We start from the raw sequence: 15,419 nt of genomic DNA, 5'->3' as shown, positions 1-15,419 counted from the left end.
CAAATAAAATATTTATTTAAGCATTTCTGGGTTTCTTGGATAACCTACCGGTATGATCATCTTTATTCACAACGGCTGCTTTTGATGCCTTGATATCGTTATCTTCTTGTGTGATACGACGAAGTGGATATTCAATACCTTGCTGTGTCAACACACTATAACCAAATCAATAAATACATATATCTCTTTTTTTTTTTTTGACAAAGATATGGCTTACTTCATAGCAGGTTTAGGATCTTCCTGAAAATATGGATGGTTTAATGCCTTTTCTGCAGTTATTCTTTTTGCAGGGTCATATTCTAATAGTGCAGACAGTAAATTGAACCCTGTTTCACTTTTTGGGATCGACATGACTTGATATGCTTGTTTTAAATTGTTGGGAGTCCTAATAGAATAATATAAATAAATAGGGTTGAAAATTTCATCAAATGTTCTGGAACTTACTGAGGGAAGGAGGACAGATACTGAGCGTCTGGTAGCTGATCTATTGAAGGCCATCTTTCCTCTAGATTAATTGAATTAGTTCATGATAACGGAATATTATTCAATATTTCTTACTTGTTGGTGTCCCCATAATTTCAAAAATTTTCGAAAGCTGGCTTCTTTGGAAAGGCACATTTTTTTTGCCATCCATTTTTGCCTCTTCACCTTTAAATATTGGTTTCAAAGCTAATAATTCGCCAAATATACAACCTACCGCCCACATATCAACTGCTTTTGTGTAATGTCTTGATCCAAATAATAATTCAGGCGCACGGTACCATATAGTAACAACGACTTTATCACCATTAAACAATGGCTGTAATGGTTTGTTGAACAGTCTGGCAAGACCCAAATCACCCGTTTTAACGATACCTTCGCTTGTTAACAAAACTACAATAAAGCTTCTTTTTAAATAAATCAAACATAAGGTATATGTATTCCGCTTTGCATACCGTTAGCAGGTTTCAAATCTCGATGCAAAACCCAGTTAGAGTGTAAGTACGCAACACCATTTATCAATTGCCATAAAAGCGACTTGATAACGACTTCCATAATAGGTTTTCTCTCTGTGTGTAAATGGTAGTGTATAATTTGCTAATTAGATTCATTAGACAACTACTTTTAAAACATGTATGATTGTCTACTTACTAAAAAGTCATGTTCTGCATATTCGAAAACCATAAAAATGGCCTTGTCTTCCAAGAGAACTTCTTCTAAAGCTGTGATATTTTCATGTCGAAGTTCTCTGCACAACTATGAAGGGAAAAGGTCAAATTGAAGCTTTTAATTCGAAGCGAAACGTTTCTTACAGCGATTTCTCTGCATGCAGATTGTGAAATGCCAACATAGTGGTGAGTATCTCCTTCTCTATCTGGTTTGAACTTTTTAATTGCAAATTCACGAGGATCGTCCCTTTATAAATTGAGAATGGTTTAGTTCCTTTTTTTTTTTCACAAGAAAGGGTATGGTAAGTTGTCATTACTTGTTTCGTGATTTGGCTTTATAGACTCGACCATAAGTACCAGAACTGATAAAGCCAATAATTTCATATTTATCCAGCACTTTGGGACGGCACGCGTCCCTTTTCAACTTATATTCTGCCATTGACATGTTGTATATAAAATCAAACAAAAAAGGTCAGCAATAAAAATAAACATCTATTAAAATCGCTTGCTTTTAAAGCTGACATTTAATCCCGCAAAGGAAGCCAATTGCCTGATGGAACCTTATCCCCCGTCCATTGCTTACGTATAGCAATTTTTGAGCGCTACAGCGAGAGTCGGGACAAGTATCAATGTGCATGAACCAATTGAAATGTTTTTAGATTATATTTCCTTTACTGCTGTTATTGAATCAGGTAATACCTTTGCATTATGACTTTCATTGCTGCTTGTCCTAGAACGGGCCCGCCTTAAACTTTGTATACTGTATTTATATCGGGATATATTTCAGATAGTGATTTAACGCATGCACTTTGTTTCAATATCACAAAATTAGGACCGCATACCTTGCAAATAGCACTCTCCCTTTTAAATTGTTTTTAAATACACGTGTGACCTTGTTTTTCGTCATATTTCTCATGGTTTCCCACACCTGTGAACCTTCCCCTTTCTTTTTTTCTTTCGACATCCACAATGTCACAGCAAAAATGCCTAATGAACATGTTAAAGACTGCTACACCATTGATATTAAGACGAAGAATGCTTGCCTATTCCCCTTGCGTCCGCAGCATACCCTTCACAAAAAGAGGCATTCAAACTGACACGAAGGTCAGGGAGACTGAAGCAGTATCTTTTACGCCACTGAAGAATAACTATAAGAAGGTTTGCGAGAAATTCCCCCAATTAAAGAGCAATGTCCAAGCTGACCCTTTATTTCTTTCTTCTTTTTTTTTTAACCAGACTTTTAAAAAGTTACTGGTTGCCAACCGAGGAGAAATTGCTTGCCGAATCATCAAGACAGCAAAGAAAATGGGAATCAAAACCGTAGCAGTATACAGTGATTTGGATGCCAATGCGCTTCATGTTCAATTAGCCGATGAGTCTGTTCATTTGGGAGCAGCCACAGCATCAGAATCGTATCTTTCAATACCCCGCATTATGGCGGCTGTACAACAATCAGGCGCCGAAGCGGTTCATCCGGGGTACGGATTTTTGAGTGAAAATCCCACGTTTGTAAAAGTCTTGGAACAAAACAACGTGAAATTCGTTGGTCCTAAAGCTTCTGCCATTGCTGCTATGGGTGATAAGATCCAGAGCAAACTTATTGCTAAAGAGAGTGGTGTGAACTGTATTCCTGGGTTTGATGGAGAGGTCAATACAGCGGACGAAGCTATTAAAATCGCAAACGATATTGGATATCCTATTATGATTAAAGCGAGTGCAGGAGGAGGAGGAAAGGGAATGAGAATTGCATGGTAGGTAAAAGAAAAATGAAGGGGGACACAGTACGCCAGATACTGATTGAAACTTTATTTTCAGGAACGATAACGAATTGAGAGACGGATTTAAATTAGCGAAACAAGAATCTAAATCATCGTTTGGTGATGATCGTATGTTAATTGAAAAATACATCAACAACCCCAGACATATTGAAATTCAAGTATTGGGTGATAATTTTGGAAACGTTGTTTATTTACCAGAACGAGAGTGTTCTATTCAAAGAAGAAATCAAAAAGTGATTGAAGAGTCGCCAAGTGTTCATGTTGATGAAATCACAAGAAAAAAAATGGGTGAGCAAGCAGTTGCATTGGCCAAGCATGTCGGATACAATTCAGCTGGAACAGTTGAATTTTTAGTAGACGAATCCAAGAATTTCTATTTTTTGGAAATGAATACTCGCTTACAAGTGGAGCATCCTATTACAGAATACGTTACTGGATTAGATTTGGTCGAGCAAATGCTTTATTCGGCCTCAAACCATCCATTGGATGTGAAACAGCATGATATTAAGATAAATGGTTGGGCTTGTGAATCCCGTGTATATGCAGAGGACCCCGAAAAGTACCTTCCTTCAGTTGGTAGATTATTGACTTATCAAGAGCCACTGATGATTGAAAATAAAGTAAGGTGTGACTCTGGATTTATTGAAGGTTCTGAAATGTATGTAGAATATGATCCATTGATCTGTAAATTAGCAACACATGGTAAGACCAGAAAGGAAGCCATTGGACTGATGATGCATGCATTGGATGAATATGTGATTAAAGGCGTAACACATAATATACCCTTATTAAGAGCTGTGTTTGCTCATCCTAGGTTTCAAGATGGTAAACAAATCACAACCCATTTTTTGGCCGAGGAATATCCCAAAGGATTTCAGACTGAGCATTTAATGGGTGAGGCGCTTCAGCAGCTGGCTGCTGTTAGTGGTGCAATTTGGATCAAAAGGGAGAATAGAAATTGGCAAGGAAAAAATAAAATCGTATCTGAGCATCAAAATATTTGGGTTCAAATCACTGATGAACAAAGCCAAAAAATCACTGACACCAAAATTACCATCAAACATAAACATGGATCTGAATTTGAAGCTTCCTCAGATTCTACGGATAAATTCAATTTCTCTACAGAATGGCCCTTGGATGGATTGTTGGCACATTCATTATTTGAAAAACAACTTAAAAAGAGTCTCGTCATTCAATATCTTGATCCACTTGACTTGGGATTTAGAATTCAATACCATGGCAGCAAGTACAAAATCAACATTATGAATGATCAGCAATACGATCTATCGAAGCATATAAAGACAAAATCTGTTGAATACCAAAGCAAAATTGTGTCGAGTCCAATGCCTGGAAGAATTATAAGTATTGCTGTAAATGAAGGGGAAGAAGTGTCGGAAGGAACAGAACTAGTTGTTGTGGAAGCAATGAAGATGCAAAACATTCTTAGGACGCCTCGTATTGGTACAATCAAGAAAATTCATGTGCAACCCGGGAATACAGTCAAAACAGGCCAGATCTTGATTGAATTTAATGATTCCACAGCAGTGCAGATTTAAGACGGAGACCAAAAAGTTTTTTCTTTCTTTTTTTTTTTTTTTTTTTTTTTTTACTGTCATAAGTTCGAAAAAATAAAACGCTTTCTCTTTTCTTTTTCTTTCTTTATCGTAATAGAATATGAAATTCGGACACACGCTTAGAACTTCTTTAAATCCTGACTGGACATTTCATTATGTTGGTAAGACTATTATCTTTTGTATATATTTACATATAACTCTGAAACTAATCCAACAAAAACAAACCAGCTTACGAAGACTTGAAAGCAATTTTAAAAAAGGAAGCACTTAATGGTGTTTGGTCTGAAGATAGCGAGAGTAAATTTATTCAACTTTTGGAAAAGGAACTTGATAAAGTCTTTTCTTTCCAGCGCGTTAAACTCGGTGAAATCAATCGTCGTATCCAAATCGAAACTCGCGAAGTTGATATTCTTTGTCAGTCCGAAAATCCCGAAGAAGACGAATTTACAGCCTCTGAAATTGAATTGGGCCATATTATTGCTGATGTCCATGATTTGGCAAAATTTACAAGATTGAATTACACTGGTTTCTTGAAAATTATCAAAAAGCATGATGTAAGTTTTGGTTACTTAAGGATTAAAAGGCAGACCCTTGGCTCAGGCCAATCAAATTTCGCACGTGGGGTAACAAATCTAATTTTTTTTTTTTTTTTTGCTATCTTGCGGCTGTAGAAAATGACAGGATGGCCTTTGAAGCCCATGTTTGGTGTTCGTTTAAATGCCAAACCTTTTTATAAGGAGAACTATGATGATCTGATTATTCGTATTTCAACCTTGTATGATCGTGTACGTACTCGTGGTAAAGAAAGAGGCGGTGATGCATCTGCTGGTGGTAAGCAAGCTGCATTTGTTAGAAACACAACAAAATATTGGTAAGTGCGCACAATTAGTCATGAATGGGAGATCTCTACTAAACTGAACTATAATTAAATAGGGTTCATCCTGATAATATCACTGAACTCAAACTGGTAATTCTTAAGCATTTACCTGTTCTCGTTTTTAATCCAAATAAGGAATTCGAAGCTCAAGATTCAGCCATCACTAGTGTTTATTATGACAATGATGATTTTGAGTTATATATGGGTAGATTAGAAAAAAGCGAAGGGGCAGAAGCCATCCGTATGCGATGGTATGGTGGTATGGATTCAAATACCGTATTTGTGGAACGTAAAACGCATCACGAAGATTGGACGGGTGAAAAGTCCGTCAAGGCACGTTTTCCAATTAAAGAAAAATACCTCAATCAATTCCTTGATGGCACATATACCACAGATGAGTTATTTCAAAAGACTAGAGAACAAGGTCGCAAATCAGAAAAGGAGATTGCAGAATTAGAGCAGTTGGCGAGTGAAGTACAGTACACAACATTAACAAAGAGACTTCATCCTATGATGCGTACTTTCTATAATCGTACTGCTTTCCAATTACCAGGTGATGCTCGTGTCCGTATTAGTTTAGATACAGAATTGTCTCTTATTCGTGAAGACAATGGAGGTAAACCAAGATCTGCTGAAAACTGGCGCCGTATGGATATCGGTGTTGATTACCCTTTCAAACAATTACCTGAAAGCGATATTTGCCGTTTCCCCTATGCTGTACTTGAAGTAAAGCTTCAAACCCATGTTGGACAGGAGCCCCCTCAATGGGTGCTTGAGTTGGTCAACTCTCACTTGGTTGAATCAGTACCCAAATTCTCCAAGTTCATTCATGGTTGTGCTACCTTGCTGGAGGATAACATCAATGTTTTACCTTTCTGGTTGCCTCAAATGGAAGTAGATATCAGAAAGCCTCGCAACAAGGTGTTTGGTGTGTCTCGTCCTGATGCTCTTTCCAGCAGTTCAGTTTCAGGTAGTAGTGGCAGCGCATATGATGGTTCAAAATTAACTACAGATGAGCATGTTCAAATTACGATGCGTGATGCTACTGAATCAACGCCTTTACTTATTGGTGATGGCAATTTCCATACCCCTACTCGTGATCGTGATATCGAAGGTGGCGGGTTAATAAAGCAGTTATCTCCAGCTGGGTTAAAAAACTTATTCAAGAAATCAAAGACCATATTTATTAGAAAAGAGGCTACCACAACTACCTCCCGTGGTCGTCCTATTCCTTCCAAGGCACCTCCAGCAAAGACATTTTTTGCTAATGAACGTACATTCTTACATTGGTTAAAGTTCACTTTGTTGTTAGGCGCTTTAGCGATTGGTCTCTTAAACTTTTCCGACAAAGTAGGTCGTATTTCAGCAGTCATCTTTACATTTTTATCCATGTCTGTTATGATTTACGCCCTATATAAATATCACGATCGTGCTGACCGTGTTGAGAGAAATGAGCTTGGTGATTTTTCTGACAAGTATGGACCTGCTGTAATGACTCTATTTTTGGTTATTGCGATTGCTATTAATATGTTCCGTAAGTAACCTGTTTGAATAAGGCTATATTTGTGTGTTAACATCTCTTTTTTTTTTAGTTCGTTTGGCCATGGATGACACAGAATGGCCCATGTAATCTCGTTTGTATTTTGTAATAATTCATTTGTAAAGAGACACAAAATATCCCCACCTAAAATAAAGACTTCACAGAACCAAGGACACATTATTCCCCTATTTTACATATTAAAAGCACGCATTTATTCATTATAGCCATCTCTTCGATATTACACTTCGTTTTTAAAAAGTCAAGAAAAATCTTCTCCGATTTATTCCACATGTCGTTTAAAGACACTTCTCAACTCATGTTTACCCTGGGGATGGCTAGGGTGGGCCTTAACAATGATGACGGTGCAAGGGGATTTGTGCCCACAGTAGTCACTGACACTTCCCAGCAATGCTCTATTTTTTCTCTTAGACAGGTTGTACTTTCTTACATATGCGCATTTACCTTTTCACAGTACCCAGTCGTCGAGAGCCGAGAAGTAAGACATCTGCATTTAATTCTGTCACTTTCCGGATAATCTCCATTTTAGGTTCTCCCGCCAATGCAATCGCTCGCACTGCTATCTTTTTTTTTTAAAAAAAAAAACAAAACTGTTTAATGTCAAAGTATAATCAAAGTTTAAATTCACCTTACGTTTGCAAATTTTAATTGATCAGCATAAAAGCGAAGCAATTGATGGCTCTTGATTTTTCGTTTCTCGTCAAATTCCTCGATAAATCCCGTAGGGTTGATATAAGGAGCTGCAGGAGCATCGATCTGTCGACAATTCAAAAAGACCACCTTTTTTCAAAAAAAAAAAAAAAATTAGATGTGCTTCCTTTTTTCTTTTTACATTTTTTTTACATAAGCACTCTCTTACTAAATCCGTATCCGGGTTGATAAAATTGTTAATAGCCCAGTCGTACACATATTCACCCGATTCTTCGTCGATACTGATGGCAACAATTCGTTTCAGGTCTTTGTGGTGCGTATCTGCATGAATTGCTTCATCAATAATTAAGCTAGACATTTTTTAAATAAGTATTTTACTATTGGAGAAAAAAATGGCACACACAGCTAGTTTTTTTAAAGACAATAATATCAGTAAAAGTCAACCCTTTCTTTAGTGTATTCGCTGCTTTATTATAATTATATATTGTTGTTGACAAAACAAACATACATGTCATTATTTGCTATATCGGTGATTGTGTAATGTATATCGCCTAGCGGTATAAAGCTGTGACATCGTTTTGTATGTCATAACAGTCAGCTAACATTTATTTCACAAAACTGCCATATTTGTAGGCTTGAAAAAGCGGCAGTTAAGAGATTCGATAGCAAAAAGCTTACAGCTGTCATTCTTTTTTCTACGGACAAACTCTCTACCCTATTTAAGTTTCCATGCTATTGAATTTAATAAGCTTAAATCATCCTACTCATTATTTGATTAACATAGTCAAAATATCTAGCACACACCATCGGATTTTTTTAAATCATTCATAGCTATAAATTTATTTACAAACAAAGGTTGATATACTCAAAGCTTAGATGCTCTTGAAGGACCCGATTTTGTAGGAATCCGTGTATAGTCTCAACAGGTGTTGCATGTTCTCATTCTGCTCTTTCTTTCGGTTCAATTCATGGTTTTTGAATAAAGCGAGAGTTTCGTCCTCAGGAGTAACCCTCGAATTTTCCCTTTCTATATGAGCTAATTTACATCTGGCATCGAATGCTAATTCATAAGCACGGCGATTAAACTCAGAGGCAGTATGCATTTTCTGCTTGAACAAGGCTATCTCGAAAGGTAAGTCGGGTAGAAGCTCCTGTGTTTGAGTGATTTCCAAGTTGTCGTTTAAGATCATCACATCTAAGTCTATCTCTGCAGTAGAAAAGTTACTCTCGTTCAATTCTTGTTTGTCTGTTCTCGTCAAAGCGTAAAGCCTGTCCGCAGCTCTTGCATGCCTTTCAAATATCTCAATTTCGCACTTATCCCATTGTTTCCATTCATATTTTATACTTAAAAAAACGCATCAATTCCACGCAAGATGCCGTATCGAGAATAAAAATGGTCTTACGCTGCAATATCATCTTGGTATTCTTTTAACATTTTTTCGTTCTCAACATTAACTGAATTTCGTCCTGGTTGAGCGTGTCCGTACATATGCGCCAGTGCAGACTTCTCCGCAGGATGTTTGTATAATGAAACGACCTGAGGTGAAGATTTTAATGTGTAAATAAAACGAGCTTGCACTTTCTCGGCTATAGGGTTTTTTTCTAGGCCCATGTGACTCAGTTCTTCCGTCAAGCTTTCAGCTGCCCAGATAATAAACTGTCTCAATTTGCAGCTGTCATTCCATTTGCTTGGCATACGTTGTAACCATTCAGAGCTGCATACTTTAGGGCGAGCTATATTAAAGACAACTAAGTTTTTCTGTTTCCAATACATAAAAATAAAGAGCCTGATTTACGAGTATTCAAGGCAAATACAGTATTCACTGTAGTTGCGCTAGAGTCTGATGTCACAGAATAGGTTTCAACATTGTCATGTACGGACGACAAATTTTCTGCCTCTTCCAGTTGCTCTAAGGCCCGAGCCTCCAAAACAAAATAAGTTTAGCAAAGCCAAAAGTAAGTAGATTTTATACTTTACTACAACGGGCTTCCACTGTCTTTTATATTGCAAGCCAGAAACTTCGTCTATAAGTTCTGTCATTGAGGCAAGAGTTACTGAAAAGCTGAAGACGCAGACAAAAAGTTTTGCCAATTTTATAATTCATTTCGCGTACGCTGACTTTTAAATGAGGGCGTATAAAAAACAAGTGTCAGCTTTAAAAAGGCCCTTCATTCTACTTCTTTATAATTAAAAAAAAAAAAAATGCTTGACGCCACTGATAAATACAAAGTTGTGATCTCGTATGATTTTGGCACAACATTTTCGGGAGCCTCTTACGCTTTTACACATAACCGAAACGGTAATGCTGAAGTATTCGATGTTCAGAAATGGTAAGTGTGTTTGGGGACATGTCTTAATCTTGTTTAATAATTTATAAAAATAGGCCCCACAAAGGAGGTAATTTCTACCCAAAGACACCCACTTTATCAGTCTATAAGATATCAGATCCCAAAACTTTGGTTGATTGGGGCCATGGCGCCAAGAAGATGATGCTCAAACCTCAAGCCGCCAAGGAAAACATAATTTTGTCAAACTTCAAACTCAATTTGGACGAAAGTCTCCATAAAGGCATAGCTGCAAATCATAGGTACGTACACGTATAAATATACCCGAAGGGAGAACTAATTAATTGGAACATATAAAGGTCACCGGTGAATAATATTGCTGATTATTTAAGGGCGCTTCATGAATATGTATTGGAAGACGTCACGCGTGGATTTGCCAAGAATTACGATCCCTCTTCATTTCGTTATTGTCTGACAGTTCCTGCCATGTGGTCAGATTTGGCCAAGAGCACCATGAGAAGGGCAGCTATACTCGCTGGTCTTGTCAGTCAGGATGATCCGCAGGACAGATTGATTTTAATTTCGGAGCCAGAAGCGGCTGCATTATATTGCGAGAAAATGTGTGAACAAGTCAATCTGAATAAAGGAGATCGAATGATGATTTGTGATGCTGGTGGTGGAACGGTAGATCTCATTGTATTTGAGGTTCTAGATGATCGTTTTGAAAGTAACAAGAGATTAAAAGAAGTGACAAAAGGGATTGGCGAAAGCTGCGGTAGTGCATTTTTGGATCATAATTTCAGAACACTGATGGAAGAAAAACTGGGCGATCAAGTGAAACGCTTACCAGCGGCTGCGATGAACAATTTAATGGATCAGTTTGTGGATAATATCAAACCAGAATTCGATGGTTTGGATGATCAATACTTGAGTATACCCGTATCCGTAAACTTGGCTGAGTTAAATATAGATATTGATTGCTTGGATGAAGGTACCATGGTATTACGAGCATATGAACTGAGAGAAAAGGTCTTTGAGCCAGTGATTAAACGAGTGGTAAGCCCATCACTATCTTCAAAAAAGAAAATAAAGCTGACATACTCAACATTTGTCATAGATAGCATTATTGGAGAAGCAGTATAACGAGGTACACGACAAAAACCTTTCTTGTATATTCTTAGTCGGTGGATTTGGCTCATCCAACTATCTTTTCCAACGTGTGCACGAAGTATTTGATAGCAGAGTCAAGCAAATTCTTTGCCCCCCACGAGCTGCTATGGCTGTTGTTCGTGGCGCAGTCTATTTCGGTCTAAATCCTAGAGTCATCACCTCTCGTGTTTCTCGTCGTACTTACGGCATTAATGCGGGACTTCCATTCGATGAAAAGCTCGACCCTGCATTCTCCCGTGTTGTACGTCCAGACGGCAGTATTCGTTGTACATCTAGGTTTCTTGTCTTTGTTAGAAAGGGTGATGAAATACCTATTGATCATTGTATTCGTGAGAGAATGTTTGTCTATTATGGAACTATCAAAGCAACAGACCTTATGCTGTATTCCACAGATGGTGATAACGAGCCAAGGTATTTCGATGAAGAAGGTGTGCATCAGGTCGCTGCTGTTTCTGTACCGGTACCATACATACCAAATGTTGCTACAGGAGAGCGCATACCTTATACAGTCAGGTAAATATCGATTGAAGTTTTTGTCATGTCGTACTCAATATAAAAAATTTTAGGATGTTTTTTGGCTTGACAGAAGTGCGCATAGAAGCTGATTTTGGAACGGGCGTCATTCATAAAATTCATTGTAATTTCGATGCTGTTAACAAGTACGACGAATAATATCTATACCGATTAGTTCATTTTATAATACCACTTGTACAATTTATGTATTGTCAGTACATAAGATAATTAATACAATAATAAAAAAATCAAGCTCTGGATGAGTTTTGAACTATAAACAATTCACTGTAGGACATCAGAGCATATATTTATATTAAGAGGGAATGGACCCTCAAGAAACGTCGTAGTCTATTTCAATTATTTCCAATTGTGAATGGTGCATATATTGTTTCAAATTACTGAAATAGACCTATTCGCTTTGACCCATACTGATACAGTTTAAAGAAATTATCTCATGATATCCCTCTGGTAGAATTAATACGCCAAGGCTTGCCAATGTATTTCAATAGGTGGACAATCATGCTCACCTCTCCCAATTCTAATTGTTACACAGAAAATCATGGCTTGACTGTGACTTGTCTTGATGCCGTCATGAGATTGAACTTTACGCGCGTTCTGTTTAATACGCAATACGGTCCGCCCAACTCGAGTTGATTCTCTTTTTCAATTGCTTTTTTTTTTTTAAATTCTTAAACAATGTTCTTGACGCGTTCCGAATATGATCGTGGTGTAAATACCTTTTCACCCGAAGGTCGTCTTTTCCAAGTCGAATATGCTATCGAAGCTATCAAGGTACATATATATATATATTGAAAACAAAGCGGGAGGGGGGTAGAGCCTTCTGTAGTCAAATAATCAAAAAGGAAAATAATGCTCATCTTTCTACATGTTAGCTTGGTACAACAGCCATTGGTGTCCAAACCTCTGAAGGCGTTGTTTTAGCTGTTGAGAAGCGTGTTTCTTCTACCTTGTTGGAAGCCAGCTCAATTGAAAAGATTATGGAAATTGATGAACATTTAGGTTGTGCTGTTAGTGGAATGACAGCTGATGCCAGAACCATGATTGAACATGCTCGTGTTGCTGCTCAGGTAATGAATTATAATGGAAAAGAATTTGAACAAACCTTTGTCCTGAGAATAGCCTATTGATTACATTTTTGTTACACACAGAACCATAGATTCACATACGACGAAAAACTTAAAGTCGAAAGTGCTACTCAAAGTGTTTGTGATTTAGCATTACGATTTGGTGAAGGTGCTGAGGGTGAAGAGTCAATCATGGTAAGACAAATATTATACGAGGCATGAATAAAGGGATAAAGACAATGTTGCTTAAACTATTATTTTACAGAGTCGTCCTTTCGGTGTTGCATTGCTTATTGCTGGCGTTGACGAAAATGGACCTCAACTGTAAGTGATGATGAAGCAAAAAGTACACGATGTGTCATGCATACACTAATACATCCGACCAATCCATAGTTTCCATGCTGATCCTTCAGGTACATTCATGAGTTTTCAAGCCAAGGCTATCGGTTCAGGTTCTGAAGGTGCTCAAACCGAATTACAAAAAGAATACCACAAAGTAAGATGCATAATCTTGTTTAATCATAGGTAACATTCTAACACATTATTTCTTTTTTTTTAAAAAAAAATAGTCTATGACTTTAAAGGAAGCCGAGACACTTGCTTTAACTGTTTTGAAGTCGGTCATGGAAGAGAAATTAAACAAGGCCAATGTCCAAATTGCATCAGTCACACCAGAACACAACTTCAAAATCTATTCAGAGGAAGAATTACAAACTGTAATTGATAGATTGTAAAGAGAAAGATATAATAAAAAAAAAAAAAGGAAGAAAAAAAAAGATTGCAAAGTTAAAAAGCTACAAAGAAAAAGGATGACAAAGTTAAAGATTTACAAAATCAAAAGAACAAAGGAGAGAGATTATAAGTTATAAACACAAATTTTTTTTTTATTTATTTATTTAATTATGTACAAGTCAATGTGTCTGTGTTATTTACATACGCATATAGATCAGCGCAATGATGAAAGTAATCAAGATCAAACTTGAGTTCATACCATGAATAGTAGCACTGTTTTCGGTGAATGCCCCAAGTTGGCCTAAAGCAGCAAGGTCTTGTGTATTACTCAATGTTGGATATTCACCCAACATAGCAACAGGTGAAGCTACAGGTTGACTACCTTCAGATCCAATAGCCTTATCCTTGTGACCATGTCCATGATCGGGAGGTCCAGAATGGCCAGGCTTGGTAGGTGGTCCAGATGGTTTATGTGGAGGAGGACCAGGAGGAGGACCAGGAGGACCAGGGGGAGGACCAGGAGGACCAGGAGGAGGACCAGGAGGACCAGATGGCTTAGGTGGAGGTCCAGATGGCTTGGGAGGAGGAGGACCGGGTGGACCAGAAGGCTTAGGTTGGCCAGATGGCTTAGAAGGTGGTCTTGGGGGTCCTGGAGGATGTCCTGGAGGTGGAGGAGGTGGACCAAATGGAGGAGGTGGAGGAGGAGGAGGACCAAATGGAGGAGGTGGAGGAGGAGGAGGACCAAATGGAGGAGGTGGGGGTGGAGGAGGACCAAATGGAGGAGGTGGGGGTGGAGGAGGACCAAATGGAGGAGGTGGAGGAGGAGGAGGACCAAATGGAGGAGGAGGAGGACCAAATGGAGGAGGAGGAGGAGGAGGAGGTCCCCATGGAGGAGGAGGTGGAGGTGGAGGTCCCCATGCAGGTGGAGGAGGAGGTCCCCATGCAGGTGGAGGTGGAGGAGGGGGTCCAAACGGTCCAGAAGGATTGCTAGCTAACATTTTTGGAGGTGGAGGTCCAAATGGAGGAGGTGGGGGTGGAGGAGCTCCAAATGGAGGTGGAGGAGGTCCTGGTGGAGGTGGAGGAGGTGGTGGAGGAGCTCCAAATGGAGGTGGAGGGGGTCCTGGAGGTGGGGGAGGTGGAGGTGGAGCCACAAATGGAGGAGGAGGAGGTGGAGGAGGAGGAGGAGGAGGAGGAGCCACAAATGGAGGAGGTGGAGGTGGAGGAGGAGGTGGAGGTGGAGCCACAAATGGAGGAGGAGGAGGTGGAGGAGGTGGAGGAGGAGCCACAAATGGAGGAGGAGGAGGTCCTGGAGGAGGAGGTGGTCCTGCAGGAGGAGGTGGAGGAGGTCCTGGAGGTCCAGTTGGAGGTGGAGGAGAGCCTGGAGGTCCTGGAGGTGGAGGAGAACCTGGAGGGCCAGAAACAGTATTGACCAGCATCTTAACATAAGGTCCAGGTGGTCCTGGGGGAGGAGGAGGACCTGCTGGAGGTGGAGGGGGGCTCTGGGGACCTGGAGGAGGAGGTGGTGGACCAGGTGGACCAGGAGCAGGAGGAGGAGGACCAGATGGGCCTGGAGCTGGGCCTGGAGGACCTGCTGGAGGTGGAGGACCTGGAGGACCTGCTGGAGGTGGAGGACCTGGAGGACCATTTAGATTGCTTACTAACAATCTTGGAGGTGGACCTGGAGGAGGATTTTGAGGACCTGGAGCAGGAGCAGGAGGAGGTCTTGGAGAACCAGGTGGACTGGGATGTGGAGATCCAGGTGGACTGGGATGTGGACTGGGGATTGGACTATGAGGACTAGGTGATCTAGGTGGCCCAGGGTTTGGTGCTTGAGGACCTGGAGGACCAGGAGCTGGTGCTTGAGGACTAGAAGGACCTGGTGCTGGTGCTGGAGGACCAGGAGGGGTTCCAGGAGGATCATTGATACCAGCCAACATTCTTGGAGGTCCTGGAGGAGGTGGAGGTCCTGGAGGAGGTGGAGGTCCTGGAGGAGGTGGAGGTCCTGGTGGAGGTGGAGGTCCTGGAGGTCCAGCTGGAGGTGGAGGAG

At 39.7% G+C, this 15,419-nt stretch overlaps 5 protein-coding genes across 5 annotated transcripts; 3 read left to right on the top strand and 2 right to left on the bottom strand.

Moving 5' to 3' along the window:
- Positions 1-16: 16 nt before the first annotated feature.
- EV154DRAFT_565123 (kinase-like domain-containing protein) lies at positions 17-1,593 on the bottom strand (the record flags this gene model as incomplete). The annotated part of the gene is made up of 8 exons (XM_051605880.1): positions 17-155; positions 218-385; positions 445-505; positions 559-873; positions 936-1,077; positions 1,132-1,236; positions 1,293-1,395; positions 1,466-1,593. The coding sequence occupies 8 exons, from the start codon at positions 1,591-1,593 to the stop codon at positions 17-19; spliced, it is 1,161 nt and encodes a 386-aa protein (XP_051456094.1).
- A 246-nt stretch (positions 1,594-1,839) lies between these two features.
- Positions 1,840-7,141, top strand: EV154DRAFT_552847 (VTC domain-containing protein). Its single transcript, XM_051605082.1, has 7 exons — positions 1,840-2,899; positions 2,964-4,470; positions 4,598-4,661; positions 4,729-5,054; positions 5,172-5,371; positions 5,434-6,911; positions 6,970-7,141. The coding sequence occupies exons 1-7, from the start codon at positions 2,118-2,120 to the stop codon at positions 7,005-7,007; spliced, it is 4,395 nt and encodes a 1,464-aa protein (XP_051456093.1). The 5' UTR covers positions 1,840-2,117; the 3' UTR covers positions 7,008-7,141.
- Positions 7,142-7,197: 56 nt separating this feature from the next.
- Positions 7,198-7,944, bottom strand: EV154DRAFT_603805 (uncharacterized protein; the record flags this gene model as incomplete). Its single annotated transcript, XM_051607368.1, has 4 exons — positions 7,198-7,330; positions 7,380-7,498; positions 7,569-7,715; positions 7,795-7,944. 4 exons carry the CDS (start codon positions 7,942-7,944, stop codon positions 7,198-7,200), a joined length of 549 nt encoding a protein of 182 aa, XP_051456092.1.
- A 1,828-nt stretch (positions 7,945-9,772) lies between these two features.
- EV154DRAFT_466824 (uncharacterized protein) lies at positions 9,773-11,947 on the top strand. The gene is made up of 5 exons (XM_051597746.1): positions 9,773-9,917; positions 9,971-10,174; positions 10,232-10,928; positions 10,990-11,555; positions 11,609-11,947. Exons 1-5 carry the CDS (start codon positions 9,790-9,792, stop codon positions 11,712-11,714), a joined length of 1,701 nt encoding a protein of 566 aa, XP_051456091.1. The 5' UTR covers positions 9,773-9,789; the 3' UTR covers positions 11,715-11,947.
- Positions 11,948-12,221: 274 nt separating this feature from the next.
- On the top strand, positions 12,222-13,655 carry EV154DRAFT_445742 (nucleophile aminohydrolase). Its single transcript, XM_051597095.1, has 6 exons — positions 12,222-12,347; positions 12,449-12,643; positions 12,725-12,835; positions 12,906-12,964; positions 13,034-13,136; positions 13,210-13,655. The coding sequence occupies exons 1-6, from the start codon at positions 12,252-12,254 to the stop codon at positions 13,372-13,374; spliced, it is 729 nt and encodes a 242-aa protein (XP_051456090.1). The 5' UTR covers positions 12,222-12,251; the 3' UTR covers positions 13,375-13,655.
- The last annotated feature ends 1,764 nt before the right edge of the window (positions 13,656-15,419 follow it).

The sequence above is a fragment of the Mucor mucedo genome, assembly GCF_025094135.1.
Source record: "Mucor mucedo strain NRRL 3635 chromosome Unknown EV154scaffold_66, whole genome shotgun sequence".
NCBI lineage: Eukaryota > Fungi > Mucoromycota > Mucoromycetes > Mucorales > Mucoraceae > Mucor > Mucor mucedo.
Note: the sequence above shows the minus strand (reverse complement) of the source record. Positions and strands in the feature narration are given on the sequence as shown.

Excerpts from the sequence above, each read along its gene's own strand:
- EV154DRAFT_552847 (XM_051605082.1), top strand. The coding sequence starts at position 2,118 with ATGTCACAGCAAAAATGCCTAATGAACATGTTAAAGACTGCTACACCA. Across the intron at positions 5,372-5,433 it reads AGAAACACAACAAAATATTG|GGTTCATCCTGATAATATCA; the intron begins GTAAGTGCGCAC and ends ATAATTAAATAG. Across the intron at positions 6,912-6,969 it reads GATTGCTATTAATATGTTCC|TTCGTTTGGCCATGGATGAC; the intron begins GTAAGTAACCTG and ends TTTTTTTTTTAG.
- EV154DRAFT_445742 (XM_051597095.1), top strand. The coding sequence starts at position 12,252 with ATGTTCTTGACGCGTTCCGAATATGATCGTGGTGTAAATACCTTTTCA. Across the intron at positions 12,348-12,448 it reads ATGCTATCGAAGCTATCAAG|CTTGGTACAACAGCCATTGG; the intron begins GTACATATATAT and ends TCTACATGTTAG. Across the intron at positions 12,965-13,033 it reads GACGAAAATGGACCTCAACT|TTTCCATGCTGATCCTTCAG; the intron begins GTAAGTGATGAT and ends ACCAATCCATAG.
- EV154DRAFT_466824 (XM_051597746.1), top strand. The coding sequence starts at position 9,790 with ATGCTTGACGCCACTGATAAATACAAAGTTGTGATCTCGTATGATTTT. Across the intron at positions 10,175-10,231 it reads GGCATAGCTGCAAATCATAG|GTCACCGGTGAATAATATTG; the intron begins GTACGTACACGT and ends GAACATATAAAG. Across the intron at positions 10,929-10,989 it reads AGCCAGTGATTAAACGAGTG|ATAGCATTATTGGAGAAGCA; the intron begins GTAAGCCCATCA and ends CATTTGTCATAG.